The sequence below is a fragment of a genome, unplaced genomic scaffold (genome assembly GCF_019419815.1).
Source record: "Pyrus x bretschneideri cultivar Hongxiangsu unplaced genomic scaffold, Pyrus_bretschneideri_v1 Contig59, whole genome shotgun sequence".
Taxonomy (NCBI): Eukaryota; Viridiplantae; Streptophyta; class Magnoliopsida; order Rosales; family Rosaceae; genus Pyrus; species Pyrus x bretschneideri.
This window is the reverse complement of record NW_025999797.1, coordinates 1,679,014-1,695,694: the sequence shown is the minus strand read 5'-3', so window position 1 is coordinate 1,695,694 and position 16,681 is coordinate 1,679,014. Positions and strand designations below refer to the sequence as shown.

The 16,681-nt window shown below is 38.3% G+C and overlaps 3 protein-coding genes across 3 annotated transcripts; 2 read left to right on the top strand and 1 right to left on the bottom strand.

The window, feature by feature from the left end:
• The first annotated feature begins 2,433 nt into the window (after positions 1-2,433).
• LOC103961595 (F-box protein SKIP2-like) lies at positions 2,434-4,452 on the top strand. Its single transcript, XM_009374165.3, has one exon. It carries the CDS (start codon positions 2,600-2,602, stop codon positions 4,199-4,201), a length of 1,602 nt encoding a protein of 533 aa, XP_009372440.2. The 5' UTR covers positions 2,434-2,599; the 3' UTR covers positions 4,202-4,452.
• A 1,580-nt stretch (positions 4,453-6,032) lies between these two features.
• LOC103961593 (small RNA degrading nuclease 3) lies at positions 6,033-10,713 on the top strand. Its single transcript, XM_009374163.3, has 12 exons — positions 6,033-6,247; positions 6,538-6,720; positions 6,808-6,897; positions 7,047-7,115; positions 7,610-7,750; positions 7,854-7,970; positions 8,072-8,141; positions 8,309-8,409; positions 8,747-8,881; positions 8,960-9,067; positions 9,293-9,400; positions 10,005-10,713. Exons 1-12 carry the CDS (start codon positions 6,215-6,217, stop codon positions 10,398-10,400), a joined length of 1,551 nt encoding a protein of 516 aa, XP_009372438.1. The 5' UTR covers positions 6,033-6,214; the 3' UTR covers positions 10,401-10,713.
• A 52-nt stretch (positions 10,714-10,765) lies between these two features.
• On the bottom strand, positions 10,766-16,413 carry LOC103961594 (phosphatidylinositol 3,4,5-trisphosphate 3-phosphatase and protein-tyrosine-phosphatase PTEN2A-like). The gene is given in 14 exon segments (XM_009374164.3): positions 10,766-11,216; positions 11,219-11,432; positions 11,571-11,637; positions 11,889-12,019; positions 12,134-12,180; positions 12,653-12,729; positions 13,022-13,086; positions 13,188-13,274; positions 13,404-13,580; positions 14,173-14,238; positions 14,426-14,482; positions 14,568-14,669; positions 15,474-15,758; positions 16,185-16,413. Coding segments are annotated over 13 exon segments (1,581 nt in total). The 5' UTR covers positions 15,705-15,758; positions 16,185-16,413; the 3' UTR covers positions 10,766-10,956.
• Positions 16,414-16,681: the final 268 nt, after the last annotated feature.

Sequence of the window (16,681 nt, the reverse complement as noted above, 5' to 3'; positions counted from 1 at the left end):
GAATGCCGAGTTGTTTTATGATTGGGTATTCACAAGTATCTTTTAGAGTTCAGCATTCCGACGGTCGAACCACATTCACCATCAAGACATACATCTCTTTCGAATACTTGTGTCCGTATAGTTTGGTGCCGGTTCAACTGCTTATACTCTTACGAATATAATCACCGTGATCGAACCTGGCGCCAACGATCCGGGAACTTCGCAAGACTAACAGCCTTGTCTTCTAGAACCCAAAGGCCAAGACATGTTCATTCCTCAGTCGTAGTCGCAAGACCAAGAAATCAGAAGCACGCTCAACGCGACATTAACATATTTTATTCTCCGGCCGAGCTTGGCTGTCAAGTTGGCACGCCCCGCACATAACTGAATGACATAATTAATTCATTAGTTACTTGGCCTGCATGCCACATAAGCTTGGTAGTTTTTTAGAGTCAACACATGTGTTTAGCGATTTCAAGTATTATTGTTCGTTAGAAAAGTTGACATAATAGTTTTGACTATTATTCTGAAAAGTAGTTCAGTCAAAGCAAAACATGGTTTATACACCTCCATCTAATGTGGCCAAAATGCATTTCATGTACTAGCACATGACCGCTTTTATCCATGAAGATACATATGTGCCGAAAACTAACAAAATCATCGAAGTTGGATTCGCCCGTATGGTTTGGTGTATATTTTAATCTACAATAAACATGACATAATTAATACAAAAAAAAAAAGGCGTTTTGATATAGACGTCTCGTTTTTTAATTTTTTAGATTAAACATACACTTTTTTTGAAAATTTGATCAAACATTTTCCTAAAATTTTGGTCATTAATTTCAATTTTTCACATAAGTTCAATTTTGTTTAGAATTTTAGTTTTTCACGACTTCTCTTGGACATTTCAGTTTTTTTTTCTTCTTATTATCCCTATATTTATGCATTTATTATCCATCTCTATGCATTTTTTTATTGTTTGTTATAATTTTTACTTTTTTTTGTGTGAATATAGTAGAATATTTATAAAAAAAAAATTGTCAGATTTTATTATTTAGAAGACCCAACACATAATAAAGATTTGTTTGATTATATAACTACGTCTAGTTACCTATAATATGGACACATTTAGTTTTATAGTGGATTTGATTTTTTGTATTTCTCGGTACATTTGAAATGTAAATGTACCAAAAAGGGTTATCTGATAGAGACATTTGGTTTTGTGGTACATTTGCGATTTTTTGTTCATTTGGTCTTTTAGTACATTTGGAATCTAAATGTACCAAAAGGGTTACCCAACAATGGGTACATTTGGTTTATGGTACATTTGAAATTTTGGTACATTTGGTTTCTCTGTATATTTGAAATCTAAACGTACCAAAAGAGTTATATAACAATAGGTACATTTAGTTTCTCGGTATATTTGAAATCTAAACGTATCAAAAGTCGATACTTTTGTTCTCAAATGTACCATAAGTTTTAAGTATATTTTTTATATATCTATATGTGAAAAAAAAAATGTATTGAAGACTTTTTATTGAGACATTTTTAAGAGAAAGATATATTTTTTTTAATACTGATAATAAAGAAATGAGGAATTAGTTAATTAATTTTTTATTTTATTAAAAAAATATGATTTAATGCATAGAAGGGGATTCGAAATTAAATTCCTATATTATAGGCAATTAGTTGCTAAGCTACCTTATGCCTCTATATAAATGCATTTAAATTAATGCTTTAAAAGAGATGAATGTTTAATCAAACAACTATAACTATAAAAAAGATGTAGTGCATTCTAAAATCGTGATTACGTGAAGAAAATTGACATGATTTAAATCATTTATTTACATATGTCGCTATCAAAGCGATGATTTCAATATTACCATTGTTTGCAAAATACTTTAACATCGATTCCTAACTCCCACTTGTTCCACATCATTTGCTATCTTCAAACAACCAATCTTACCTTAATATCTCATTTCGCTTTTTAGTACGTAGAAATTGTAAAAGTTCTTAATCGAACGCAAGATGTTTCTTTAACCACATCGACAACACAACAGTTTGATCTGACCGAAAAATCGAATAGATTGAAACCCGTCCACCAATGACTCCGTCAACTTTTATAACGAAACCAATTTACATTGGTCTACTCCTTGTTAAACACAGTTTCAAAAAGTCCACAAAATGACTTGAGAAGAAAAGACAATGAAGGACCAAGTTGTAATAATCCATAATGTACAGGGGATAAATGATAAAATCTGTAATTTGACCCTGAAAAATTAGAAGTAAAAACAAAACAAAAAAGGGCGCGTATCTGACGGCCAAGCATGAAAAACGATGGTCGGCCGTGGCCCGTGGAGATTGCGAGGACGCCACGGAGCATCCCATTTGACGGGTCACATAAAACACACTCAACGCCCACTCTCTCTCTATCTCTCTCTCTCTACGCGCCTATTTCCGAGAGTTCCATTTTATACGCTCACAACTCACAAGAAGAACTGACACACACACACACACGCATTTTAAGATAACATTGAAAATACCAACCACCACCTCTCTCTCCCTCTGTCTCTCTTTCTCTCTCTTCTGGCGGCGCGTTCAATTCACTTGCAGCAGCGCTATGGGACAGTCCTCCTCGCTTCCTGAGGCTCCGGCGGAGCACAGCCCCAGAGAAATTTCAACGAGCCGACGGTTCAGCTTCAAAACGGTGGCGATTGCTTCATCCTCGACCGACGAAGACTCCGAGTTTTACGGGGAAGTCACTCAGGGCCGTGACTACACGTCTGATCTTCCCGACGAGTGTTTGGCGAGTATTTTCCATTTCCTCGGCGCCGGTGACCGGAAAAGGAGCTCGCTCGTCTGCCACCGGTGGCTAAGAGTCGACGGACAGAGCCGGCACCGCCTCTCTCTCAACGCCCAGGCTGGGCTTCTTCCTTTCCTGCCTGTTCTCTTCGCCCGCTTCGACTCGGTCACCAAGCTCGCGCTTCGATGCGATCGCAAATCGATCAGCCTGGACGACGACGCTTTGGTCCTGATCTCGATTCGCTGCAAAAACCTCACGCGCCTCAAGCTCCGCGGCTGCCGCGAAATCACCGACCTCGGAATGGCCACGTTTGCGCAGAACTGTAAGGGCCTGAAGAAGCTCTCCTGCGGCTCGTGCATTTTCGGCGCCGAAGCCATGAACGCCGTCTTCGAGCACTGCCCGGCGCTCGAGGAGCTCTCCGTGAAGAGGCTCCGCGGCGTCCACGACGGCTCAGAGCCGATCGGCGACAAAATTACGTCGTCGTCGCTGAAATCGATAACGTTGAAGGAGATACTGAACGGGCAGTGCTTCGGGCCGCTTATCGTAGGTTCCAAGAATCTCAAGACTCTGAAGCTAATCCGCTGTTTGGGGGATTGGGATACGGTTTTGGAAAAGCTTGGAAATGGGAACCGGGGTTTGATTGAAATTCACCTGGAGAGGTTGCAGGTGACCGATTTGGGGCTTTCCGCCATTTCGAAGTGCTCGAATTTGGAGGTTTTGCACATTGTTAAGGCTGAGTGTTCGAATTTTGGGCTTATTTGTGTTGCCGAAAACTGCAAGCTGCTGAGGAAGCTTCACATTGATGGATGGAGGACGAATAGGATTGGGGACGAGGGTTTGATTGCCATATCGAAAGAGTGCCCCAACATACAGGAGCTTGTTCTGATTGGTGTGAATCCCACCTCTTTGAGCCTAACTGCAATTGCTTCCAATTGCCAAAAATTGGAGAGGTTGGCGCTTTGCGGTAGCGGGTCAATTGGAGATGCAGAATTTGCTTGCATTGCTGCGAAATGTGTGGCATTGAAGAAGCTGTGTATTAAGGGGTGCCCAATTTCCAATGTCGGGCTTGAAATGCTTGCTTGGGGTTGTCCCAGTTTGTCCAAGATTAAGGTCAAGAAGTGCAGAGGAGTGAGTGCTGAGGCGGCGGAGAGGTTGCGGGAGCGAAGAGGATCATTGACTGTGAATTGGGATGCTGGTGAAATTGGATCAATGGATGCTAGTGGGTGTGCAGGTGGAGCCGTTGAAAGCGATGTGGAGCTTCCGGTTGATCACGTAGCAGTTGCTATTGCTCCAGCAAGTAGCAATAGTCCATTGGCATTGTTGAGAACAAAGTTTGGGGTTTTTTCAGGTAGGAGTTTTGTTCCTTGCACATTCAGAAGGAGGTCAGGTGGTCAGAGTAGTTCCAGTTCAAACTTGTAGGTGATGTTCTCGAGGGCTACAAAAGTTGCCCTCGGGGCCTCATCTCACGTTGGTACGTTGTTTACAGTGTATTCATCGAATGAAGTTTCTTCTGTATTCGTGCCCTACTTGGGGCTTTTCGTGATGTCGTATTGAATTTTTGTTCGCAAGAAAATGCATGCAGAGAATTGCTGGCATTCAAGTTGTAATGTCTAGCTCAATTATCCAGAAAACAACTTCATCTATTGCAGTTTGTTTTCGTAATTTGCTCACATCATAAGTTGTTTACTTTTTCCTTGATACCATCGTTCATGTAAGAACTTGAAACTACATTCATCTTTATTGCGTTTAATCTGAGCGCAATGGAGTTATGCCCTGCTTCTATGTTGTGTAATCTTACAATCCAAGTAACTGTGCTCAATCTAATGTGGCGATGTTTCGTGTGATTGCTTTCTTGATATGCCTGGGATGGTGTTTGTCCTCTACGCACGATGCGTTCAATAAGCGGTTTTTGATCATCCAAAGAGAATAGGAAACTGCATGTGTTTGTTTACTGATCTGTGTGGCAATGTTGGTGAATGTAGTTGAATTGATGCTGCATTTAACCCTTGTAATGTGACCGATATTGTTTAATCTAGAGGCAATCCGTTAAACTGTTAACCAACGGTTGGTCAAGAATCGGAATGAGAATAAAGCGCGTTGCAACGGTAGCGTTTACAAACTTTACAGGTAGCAGTGCCGGTGACTTGACCGATGAGGCGAAGCAATTACACAAGTATCTCTTGTTTACAAGCCTAGCTAATAAGTTAATGCTTTTGAATTGCCAGCAGTGGTATTGCTTTTTGCCCGCGTGAACCTGACCTCCTTTTTCTTCCTTGAATGTCCCATACGTTACATGTATTGTTTGTTGCCAGCGGATTGGCATGTTCCTTGCTACTTCCATTGGAGATGCATTTTTTCATATGAACTAAGTTAATACGACACTAATCACTTGTTTGGACTTACATCACAATATGATTTCAAAGGCCTCGTTTCAAAAATTAGTCAAATCAGACTCGTTTCACCATTCGATTGTTCTAGTAGAAATTATCAAATTTCTTTAGTTGCACCAAGGAATCAGAAAGTTACATGGGCCCTAAACAAAATCAGGAATGCCCATTTGCTGAATTGCAAGGAGTTTGAGGTGGTGTGGATGAAAACGATGAATCAGCAATTTTCAAACCAAAACAACACAATCTCTGCTGATGAAATGCTTTTTTTTTTTTTTTTTTGTGTTTCCCCTCTAGAAAGGCATGCTTACTTAACAAAAATGGAAAAAGAATAAGAGAGCTTAAAAATATGAGAAGAAAAGTGAATCAAATCAACTAGAGATCTAATTCTTGATTTTTAAGCGTTTGATTACAGATTTCAAGGGAAAACTTGTTCTTGTGTGTAAGTAGACGTATGAGAAAGTTAAAAAGTGAAATGATTCACTTATTTATATTTTAGTAAACGCATGAAACTTGAGAATTAAATTAATGAAAAATGGAGACCAACAATTGTAGCTTTGCGTAAATCCGTAAGTAATCCAATCCAAAAGAGAGATGGATGAGAGTTTGAATTAGAATAATGAAAAATGGAGTTGGGATTGTTTTAGAAAGCAAGTTGGATTTGAAGATTGGAGTAAAAAATGAAATGTTCTTACTAACTTTTAATTTCTATTTGTTGGAAAGGATGAAATGAGACCATATGAGAAGAAAATGATAATTTCAAGAAATAAAATGAGACAAAACTAGCTGTAAGAAGTGAAATGCGATTAAACGAGAGTTCCACGAGCAAATCAATTAATAAGCCAAAATACGATTGGTCTTTTGCCATGGAGTGCACCAGAAAATATCGAAAACACCCTTGAGGATCCTCCTTTGTAACATGCGCTAAACCCTATAAGCGAAAAACCAAAAACCCTCTCAGTACCGGTTTTTTCAGCCGCCCGCCACACGAACTTCGCGCCGTTGCTCTTCGCCTTGCGTGTGGTCGTCACCGGAAAACGCCCCAATGGATGATTTATTCGCTACCGCAGAGAAAAAGGTTCCCTCTCTCTCTCTCTCTCTCTCTCTCTCTCTCTCTCTCTCTCTCTACCACAACTTCATACTCTTGGTCTCTCAGCTGAGTTTTCACCTCACAATTTTCAACTCAATTCGAATGCTTTCGTCTGTTCTACCTTCTGGGCTGCCGATAAAATTGATAAAAAGCCAAATTATCAAAATTTAAGTTTAAGCATTATTGGGTTGTAACTTATTTGGTTTAATTGTGGGAAAAGTTGGATGCTTTTGTTTTGTGTGAATTTTTTTGAATTTTTCTGAAATTATGGTGGATAGGTTCTTGTGGAAATTGTGAAATTGTCCCAAAAGAGAGGGATGAAGGGTGATAAAGGAGACTGGAAGCAGTTTTTAAGTAGTTATGATAAGAAGTTTGGGGCTAGCTTGAGTGATCCCGGTAGGCGGTCCAACGATGTACTGACTGCATTTTTGAAGACTTTGAACAATGAGGATGATTTGAAGGTAATCAGCTGTGTCCAGTTTGTACGTTAATTTGATACAACAGTTGTTTAATTCGGATGGTGATTGTTGCCCCTTTTGTGTTTTCAGGTTTTGGCTAAAGTTGTCCAATGCCATACAAACCGCCAAGCCGTGGAGCAATTGTTAAAGAATTTTCCAGAAAATGAATCCCCAGAGCAGGTATCTTTTTTTGTTACACTTAGTTGTTGGTTTTTGCTGGCCCTGTAATTTTAGAAGGGTATGCTCCCCTAGTTGCTAATTGCCTTTTTATTTTCATTATGCACAGTTTATTAGATAGTATTAATTTTGTCGTGATGATGGCCATGCAGAAGCTTGTCCGTGCAACTCTTGAGCACCCACAATATCCACTGGATTACTCATTCGCATCAAATGATCAGGTTTACTGGCTGTATCTGTGCTTGCATTCTTGTTTTAAAGTTACATTAGTTTGAGTGTGTCTTAACATTCATATGAATCCTTTGTAGTGAAATTGTTTCATTCATTTCTGCATTGCTTTAGATTTCTTTATTACTTCATACACAGGATAGGCATTTTCCTACTCGCCTATGATCCTTTATTAGGATAAGGTGTTTTACGGTGTTGTTTGTCCATGTATATCCTTTCTGTTGGAAAAGGATAACTTATGTTTTATGGAAGAGATATTTTGCATAGCAAACTGTTTTGTTGCTGTAAACTGAATGATAAAAAGCAATAGAATTTGATTTCCAATTGTTTTGGCCCTGATTTTACAAAATTGGTTACAAAAACTTTGGCTTTTCTACTTTGACTAAATTAAAAGTGATATTCTGTAGAAATCTTAGCTTTTCAAATGGCTGTAAGTTTTACCTGGTCACGTGTTTCTCCCTGTTAACTTGTATAAATGACGAAGCAGGATTGGGTAGCTACAAAGCTAGGTAAAAAATCCAAGGTGATGACCTCAAATGCAATGTTTGCTGTTGATTGCGAGATGGTTCTATGTGAAGATGGCTCTGAAGCTTTAGTAAAGGTGTGCGTAGTGGATGCCAATTTACAGGTATAGCTGCTCTTCAATGTAGACTAGTTACATGATTAGTACCTAGGCCTTTTCAAAGTCCCTTTTCTCTGTAACCTTATGAATTTGGACTTTGGCTTTTCAGGTCAAACTGAATGAATTTGTAAACCCTTGCAAAGAAGTTGCTGATTACAGATCTGAGATTACAGGAGTTTCAGCATCGGATTTGGATGGAATTACATGCACATTGAAGGATATACAGGTATTAAGGTTATTTACATGATTCAAGGGGTTCTTTTTCAATCTGATTTCAAGAGTTATGCATGACCCTTTCTTACCTGAACTTGTTGGTTTATATTGTAGAAACTCTTGAAGAAGTTGTTGTCAGATGGTACTATTTTAGTCGGGCATAGCTTATGTAACGACCTGCAAGGTAAGTTAACTGTTATTCTATAAGTAGATATTTGGGCCTTTTTGAAACAAGTCATTATATGTTGTTCTCCTTTTCAGTTTCTGCAATTTAAGTATGACTTTGTAGTTCTTTTTAAATTTTTTGTTGTATTGTTCATTGTTCTTAATATTGCTCTTTTTTGTTCACAGCACTGAAGTTGGAACATGCCAGGGTGATCGATACTGCATATATCTTCAGATACTCTGATGGACCTATTGATAGAAAACCTTCCTTGAACAATTTGTGTAAGGCAAGTTATAAGAAACTGGAATCTATTAATTAGTCTATTGCATGATTCTGCAATTGAGTGCTTGTCCATCTTTAATTAGGGATGACTTGAAATTTTTTTACCTTTAAGTTCTTGATTGTTGCAATGTGGGCAGTTATTTACTAACTTTGGCTATTTAGGATGGTGGTCTACTTATTTTGAATTTTTTTTTGGTATTGTGTATTATCACTTTGGAGATGCTTTTGGGATAAACTTTTAAAGCTTCTGTTATACTCTAACAAGAACTAAAGCAAAGAAACCATGTGTTGGGATTTTTTTTTGAGATGGATGACTTATTTTTCCATATTATTTTATCCAGTCAGTATTGGGTTATGAAGTCCGGAAGCAAGGTTCTCCACACAATTGTCTGGATGATGCTTGTGCTGCAATGAAACTAGTTCTTGCTAAGATAAAGGGCGAAGTTGGTGTTATTGTCCCCCCAGCTCAGGAGGATGTGAGTTTCTAGTTTTTCATTATCTTTTAATTCCAGGTATATCATTCATTATTGTCTAAATAAATCCTTCTATTGTAGGTACGTGAAGTTAATATGGCAAAGCTACTTCTGCATAGGATACCAATTACAGTGCCTAGTGAAGAACTGCACAATGTCGTTCCTGGGAACTATACGATACAAGTCAAGGTTCAATATATATCCCTACATTTGTTAAATTTAGTGGTTCAGTGTGCTATAGAGGTATTATGTTATGGTTTTACTTACAAAAGACCTTCACACACCATATCATAGATACCGAGGTTTGGCTTTCATTTGGATAAAATGGTCGGGTATCATAACTTTCTTTCTCCCCCCTTCCCACTTTCTTCCCTGCTTGTTACTGTGAAAGTTAATGTAGTTCATCATTTCCAGCAACCATCTGTGAAAGCGCAAGGAGATAAATATTCTGCCTTTGCTATCTTTATGAGTCCACAAGAAGCACATCAGGCATATGAAAAAGTCCAAGGCAGCCGGGAGAAGGTACATACACTTATATGTCTTTATACCATTGACCAGAGGCTTTAAGGGGATCCCCATTTTTTGAAAAAATGGGGATTGATTGTGTGGCCCACACCACATCGAACTCCAAAAATCCAAACCATCTATTTTTCAAGTTGCACTTCGTAGACCATCTTGCAAAATATTAGCCAAAATTGGAAATGTTTGAGGCATCTAATTGAGTTTAAAGAAATTGACGAACACTATGTTCTTAGAAACAATGAAATTTCTTCGTGACCATTAAATGGGTAAATGGTTTCGGATTGAATTGATTTTTTGCAAGGATGATCTATGATTAGAGACTTAAAAATTAGACGATTTTGATGGTTGAAGTTCGATGTGAAGTGGGTCCCACAACTATAAGATATCTCATTGACAATGTCGAACACATATATAAGATATCTTATTGTGTGCATGCTGTTCTTTTTACATGAGTATATTTTTCTGGTTAGATATCCTTGATTTTCATTTGTGTGCTTCATGTGATGGGGTTAGTTGTCATTACAAGGCAATTCTGTCATCTATAAGGCACTCGGATTTGTTTGGTTATAAAGAATATAACGATGTTAATCTATCTTTATTATAGGACTCATGTGGACGGCCCCAGAAACTTGTTGCATTTAAGCTCAGCACAGGTGTAACTGCTGATTTATTCGTTCGTAAAATGGCAAACGTTGATTCCTTTGCTCAAGTCTCATCGAAGAGAGCTTTAGAAGTTGAAGAGAACTCAGGTGTACATAAAAAACAAAAGACAGGTCAGAAAGTAGAAGAGGAGACAACGGCAGAGCTAAATCAGTGCTGCGATCACCTTAAAGAGATGGAAAGGTTGAAGGAAGAACAACTAAAGGCCCTAGACAAGTGTTCTGATCAATTAAAGGAGATTGAAGGACTGAAGCAGCAACTTCAAAATAAAGAGTTTGAAATTTCGACACTGAATAAGATTGTTTCTAAACTCCAAGGGGGCAAGAAAAAAGGGAAGTAGAATTTAGTGTGGCCCCGAGAATTATTCGCAGCTCTGGAGGCACGTCAATGCTCAGCGTGTTGCAACAGCTCGTAGCCCTTTGAATGTGATGGGCAGTTTAACATCAGGCTTCATGAAGAAAAAGGTCGAAGGTCTCATTTTTTGGCAATTATGGCTTCCCCGTTGCATCCGTCGAGAAGTACATCAGTTTTGCTGCTGATCAATTTTGACTGGTGGGATTTTCCGAAGATACAGATTTATTTATATGTAACTTTGATTGGTGATACAACATTTGATTCTTTTTTTCAAAAAAAGAAAGAACAATTTCGTGTTAGCCGTTCTACCTAAATAACGAACTGAGTAGGGTGGATTTTACTGTTAAAAGATTGCAAAAATGGCGAGACTAACGCCCCTTTTCAATTAGCATCTGATACCTCTGTGAAAACAATGAAGGAAACACTCAACCAACATCTGATTCCTATGATCGTTCCGAGCTCTGCTATCTATTGTTTGGAATGGTAAATACACAATACAGTGGTGTCTCTTGTACAATGTCAAGTAAAATGGTCAAACTGCTTCATTCACTATCAAAATCGTCATCCCCGAAGGAGAAAACTGAAGCATCCGCGGCTATCGCCCTTATATCATCTGCCCCCGATGAGCTCAACTTGCGGGAGTGGCCCAGGTGAGATTTTTCAGCACCATCACTAGTCGGTTTTCTGGAAGTACTCCGCGGGCTATCCACACTTCTGGTGTTAGATGGATGATTAGATGCAGCAATTCCAGCTCTAGAATTAGCTTCCGGTTGCCTGCTCGTTTTATCCCCAGGCTCATCTCATCACTATCTGAAAATACATCGTCACCATCTTCACGCGGAGAGATTTTACTTTGGTTGGGGTTTCCTGCAACACCACGACTTGAAGCATTGGCGTCACTTGAGCTACCCTCAGGTTTTCTACCCGAAGAATCTGCTTTATCTTTTGTAGGCAAAGTAGTACCATCATAGTCTATCATCACAACTTCAACCTGAAATCCTGGACAAGGGAATTTTCTCTGCAAATCACAACCAAGGGTGTTTCACAAGCAAGCACCACGAAGAAACAGAAATGTACGGTAAAGAAAGTGAGAGATGATCTAACATTTGACATATATCATATTCATAAGTAATTAGATGAAGGTCAAACCATTAACCTTGTCAAAATCATCAAGGTCATCTGCGGTTAAGATTTTTCTGTTTTCTGTCATTGTATTTAACCAGCTGAAAAAGAGGTGAGAATAAAAACGAAATCAATCTATGTACCACAATATGCAGTCTAGTCTGTTTATATATGTTTATTCCATTTCTTGTACCACAATTGCTGAAAGTAAAATTTTGGATATGAGAATAGCAATATTAGAGCAGGTCGAGTGAAACAAAAGCATGACAGATTCAACATTCGTCATTAAATTAGTAAAGGAAAGTTGCATCATAACATAAACAAGAGTAATATAGAGGAACCGATTACATACCAATAGAAGTCTCCATGGCTATCTTGGAAATGGATTTTGAAATCCCCCACTAACTCAGCAAGACCAGGTTCCCCTGGTAGAGCGAAAACCACAATCCCTTTCTTCCGTGCACTGATCCAGAAATCTTCTGGCTAAAAGAATGAGTTAGTGGCCTTAAATCAGAAATTCAATGGATTTCTACGTATGTATCAAAAAAAAAAATATAACATGCATATCGAAACCGTTTTACTTTGACAAGCACTTACCATAAGATCTTTTGTTTTTGGATGCTTTCTAGATGAGAACAAAATTCCTGTGCATTAGGATAAACATCCAGATAAGTAGCATAAAACAGCTTCTAAATGTGGAAAGAGTGAAGGCATTTTTAGAAATGAATATGCATGCATGGCTCTAAAAACACGCACATGCAACAAAACACAATGAATCATCACGCAAAGATGGCAAACACACACAAAATGTATAATCATCACAACTTCAAGTATTGTACGAGTACTCAACGGCAACTCTGCAAATCGTTATCTGTAACTCAGTACTAGATTCCCTTATCAAAAACGCTATTTTGAACCCAAACAAACTCAAGGTTGGACAAGTAACTAGTTCACGAAGTGAGCAATATTAGAAAGGATCAATATTTAAAAACAAAACTGCCTCTTGGGAATCAAAGAACAGTACAGCATCTTTTATACTAATTATAAATATCTATAAAAAGTGTGATAGTTCAGAGCATCACAGAATATTGCAAGGATGATAGCATCAAAGCTTACCCTTATGATCCGAGATTGCAATGGAGGGCCTAATCCAATAAGGGCAATTGTGAAGCCGAAATCCCCTGAGCATGCACCTATAATATCACAACTTTAGTACCTTCTAAAATGGAGTCTTACGGTACAGACACACTAGTACACAAACACACACACAGAGGCAAGCGATCTATGTTGATAACTTTAGATGTGGACGATTGAGATGCATCTCACCCACTGTGCACCTTAATAACCTATGTCTGATTCAATACCTCAGATCTCAACTTAGCTCCTCAACCTAGGTCCTCATTACAACACCACTGTAACACTTTGATACATATACAAGTGAATGGTCAGACTGATATATTTTGGAGAAGTATATCAGAAGTGTACCTTCGAGGTGGAGGAGTTTCTCCATTGAAGTGTTTTAAGATATGCTCAAAGTATTTGACGTATCTCTAGGAAGATAATAGAAAAAATTGTTAATCACAATGATGTAGATAGATAGACAAGGAACATCAAGCTTAAAAAGGAAATCCAAAAATTTTAACCGACTCACAATCTGACTAGGGAGAACCAGAGCCTTTCCATCTATACATCTTTTATGGTTATAGTAATTCATGGCCTCCTCAGCCGTAGGGAAGAACTGCAGAGTCATGGAAAAACAAACAAGAAAAGGTTATGGTCATAAGTGCAAGAAATATAGAGCCAAAAGAAGCACCAATGTTTCCAGCATACAACCCCCAGGTCTTAAGGTGCTGATTATTGATCTCACCTTAAGAAGTAAGAGAAGGCTACAAATCATTACTCCAGTCCTTGCCATACCAGCTTTACAATGGACGACCACAACATTTTCAATGCCCTCCTTTAACCATGAATGAGCACTTCGACAGAAAGATTCTATGAGTTCGATTGGGGGGCAATTATGATCATCAAACGGGAAACTTGCAGCCTTAAAACATTCAGAGAAGCGAAATACAGAAGAAGCTGTTATTCAACATGACTGAAAAACAGAATTGCAGCATTGAAAAGTTAAACTTCTTAATCTTTCTGACAATACTTTCAAGTTTCTTTCCCAATACATTAATGCATACAAGATAGCTCTCATTAAGCCTATCACATCATTCACAGAATATCTTATGATTTCATCCATGGCCATTTTGTTGTTTAATCAAGATTTTGAAAAACTTTAATAGCTCCATCAATGATACAGTGTTGCTTAATTGTTTTGCGTATAAAAAGTGCCAACCCCTTCATCTAGCAGCAATATCATGCCTTATTTTTCTATTTACTTATAAGGTTTCACATTTTTGCAAACGGCAAGAACCAAAAACCTGGGACAGCCTCACAACTTGGTGCACTGACAAGGTAACTGATGGTTGGCCAAGGACTTGTAATTAAGCTAATACATATGCCAGAAAAAAAAAAAAATTAAATCCTGCAATTTTTCTACACATTTGTTCACATTTCTTTAAGACGGATTATCAGATCCTTCACATTTCTTTAAGCCTTCAACACAATGCAAGTGAAGACAAAAAACACACCTTCCCCTCAAATCGCGATGCATCATACAATCTCTCTGAACAAAGATTGTACACTTTATATTTTCCCTGCAAAACAAATGTCAAATTGACAGAGTTTTTTAAACTAGTCATTGGCCGAAAAGAGGAACAGAACCGCAGAGATAACCTAGAAGCACCATATTCTTAAGCTCAACAGATATTTTCCTGAACTGTAAACAGATTTTCATGCTCCAGTCAAATATTTATGCCTTCAAATTTGAAAACTGATTCCCACCTTGTGAGTAGTCTCAAGAAATCTGATAACTTCTTCCATGTGGTTTCGGTAAAAACCCTGCATCACATGTTGTAGTTGGTATGTTAAAAACGACACACCCAAGCTTACTGGATTCCAAACAAAAACTATGTAATTTTATTACCTCAACGTATCCAAATAGACCTGAGCTTATATCTCCAGCTGGGAAACCCATTGCAATTATATTCTCAGTAATGTATGTCAGATCCAAATCAAAACCTCCCTCCTGCAAATTTAGTGAAGAATAGGTGGCTCTCATAGGCAACATTCTTTGTGGAAAACTCACAATTTTATTATAGGTGAAAACAAAGGTAGTTGCAAAAGGTAATTGACTGCAATGATTAAGAAGTTAACCAAAGAAAAGAAAAATCATATACATATGCACATACAGCCTAATAATTCCTGAATGCTTAAGTAATGGGTCCCACACACATGAGTCGAATATTGCCGATATTCCCCCACTTTAGCCACCCGGGAGAAACGGGTGTGGGGTCTTACCAAAAGGCCTTGGCAATATGTGTGTGTGGTACCATTGCTTATAAAGTACTACATGACTCTTCTTCTAGCCAATGTGGGACGCAAATGTGGCTCTAATCTATGCCACCAAACTCCAACAGTTCTCACACAATAGTCCAAAAGGTCAGCATGGCCAAGTAGTACAAGGAAATAAGGACTGGACCTTTGATGCCACTGAAGTTTCTAATATCATAAAAACATTTCTTGTGTACATACTTTGGGTATCAATGGCCACATTCAAATATCTAATGATAAGTTTAATAGTCAGATGGGTTGACTATGAAGGAAAAGTCTGACATCACCTAGTCACCGAATGACTAAACACTCAAGCCAATCTATCACCATTCACCAGTGTGTAATTTTGTTGAATTATTGTCTGAGCAATCTACATCGAAAACCCTATTCACATTCTATCAAAAATTGAAATGTTAATAAAGTACTTGAATTTGTTGATACACTCGGCGTTAATAATCAAGAAACAAAACTGAAGCACCCCTCAACTGTGGTAAGGTACCTGGTATCTTCGTTTGTTTTGAGAGACCAAATGGCGCGCCTTGACCTGCACAGCCTTCACTGCACTCTGAGATGTGTTAAACAAACCCTTTGTAAATGAAAGAAAAACCCCAGATACCGCTTTCGCATATTGAGTGCTGTTATTATCTTGACCAGAGGCAGCAGTAGCATTTTCAACCCCAGAATCTTTAGCAGGAGGTTGAGTTGACGGGTCATTAGCTTTCGACTCCATTCAGGGGAATCAATGGAGATCCCAACACTGCCGCGGTAGAACTCAATGGAGATCCTAAAATAATACATCAACAGGAACAAATAACCAAGTGAAGTGATTGCATTACAACATAAAGAAATGAATCAAAACTTAGGCAAAAGGAATTCGTGCTTCGAACATAAGCTGAACCGTAAAAACCCAATTGAAAACGAAGATTAACGGTTCGATTAATACATTCCACATACAAAACCAACAATGCAGTCAATCAGAGACTTGGGTTTTATTCTAAATTTGTAGTATTCAAGTTCTTGATGAACCACAATGCATCATACGATTCACACCTCACAAAGACACGCAGGAAGATCCGTCAAGATTCATCTTTTACAATGGCAAATGTGAAACTTTCTTGTAGCATCACCGATCGAATTGAGAAATTCAAAAGATAAGGTGCCAAATTGTGTAAATATAGTTATAGAGTGGGCAATGTGAGAGAGCGCTTACCGAGATTCTGGATTTGTATGAAGGCGGAGATCCTTTTAGGCGTTCCTGTTTAATTTGATTGAAATGTTGGATTGAAGCGAAGAAAAGGAGTTGTAATGTTTATACGTAAATATTACCAGGCAGGTGGAAGATTAGTGTTGCTGCAATTACAAGGTTTGGAACGCCCGCTCTCACTCGTCGTTGTTCGTTGTACTTGGCATGCGTCTAATCCAAGGGTCAACTACCATTTTTACCATTCACCGTCACGTAGTGCTCAGGCTCCAATGCTATATCGTGGCATGTTGCGTTTAAGCTTTTTTTCTATATGTCAATGTATTCTTAGATCGGATATTATAGTGAAAGAAAGCTTGGTAAAAGAAAATTGCTTGTCTTTTCATGTTTGGTAAATTGAATTTTTTTCTTAGTACAGCGATATATTTAAACTAAAAGGTGAATTTAAATTATATAATTGCTAACATATTATGAGAGAGGCAAAACGCGCCCTCTTTTCTTTTAAT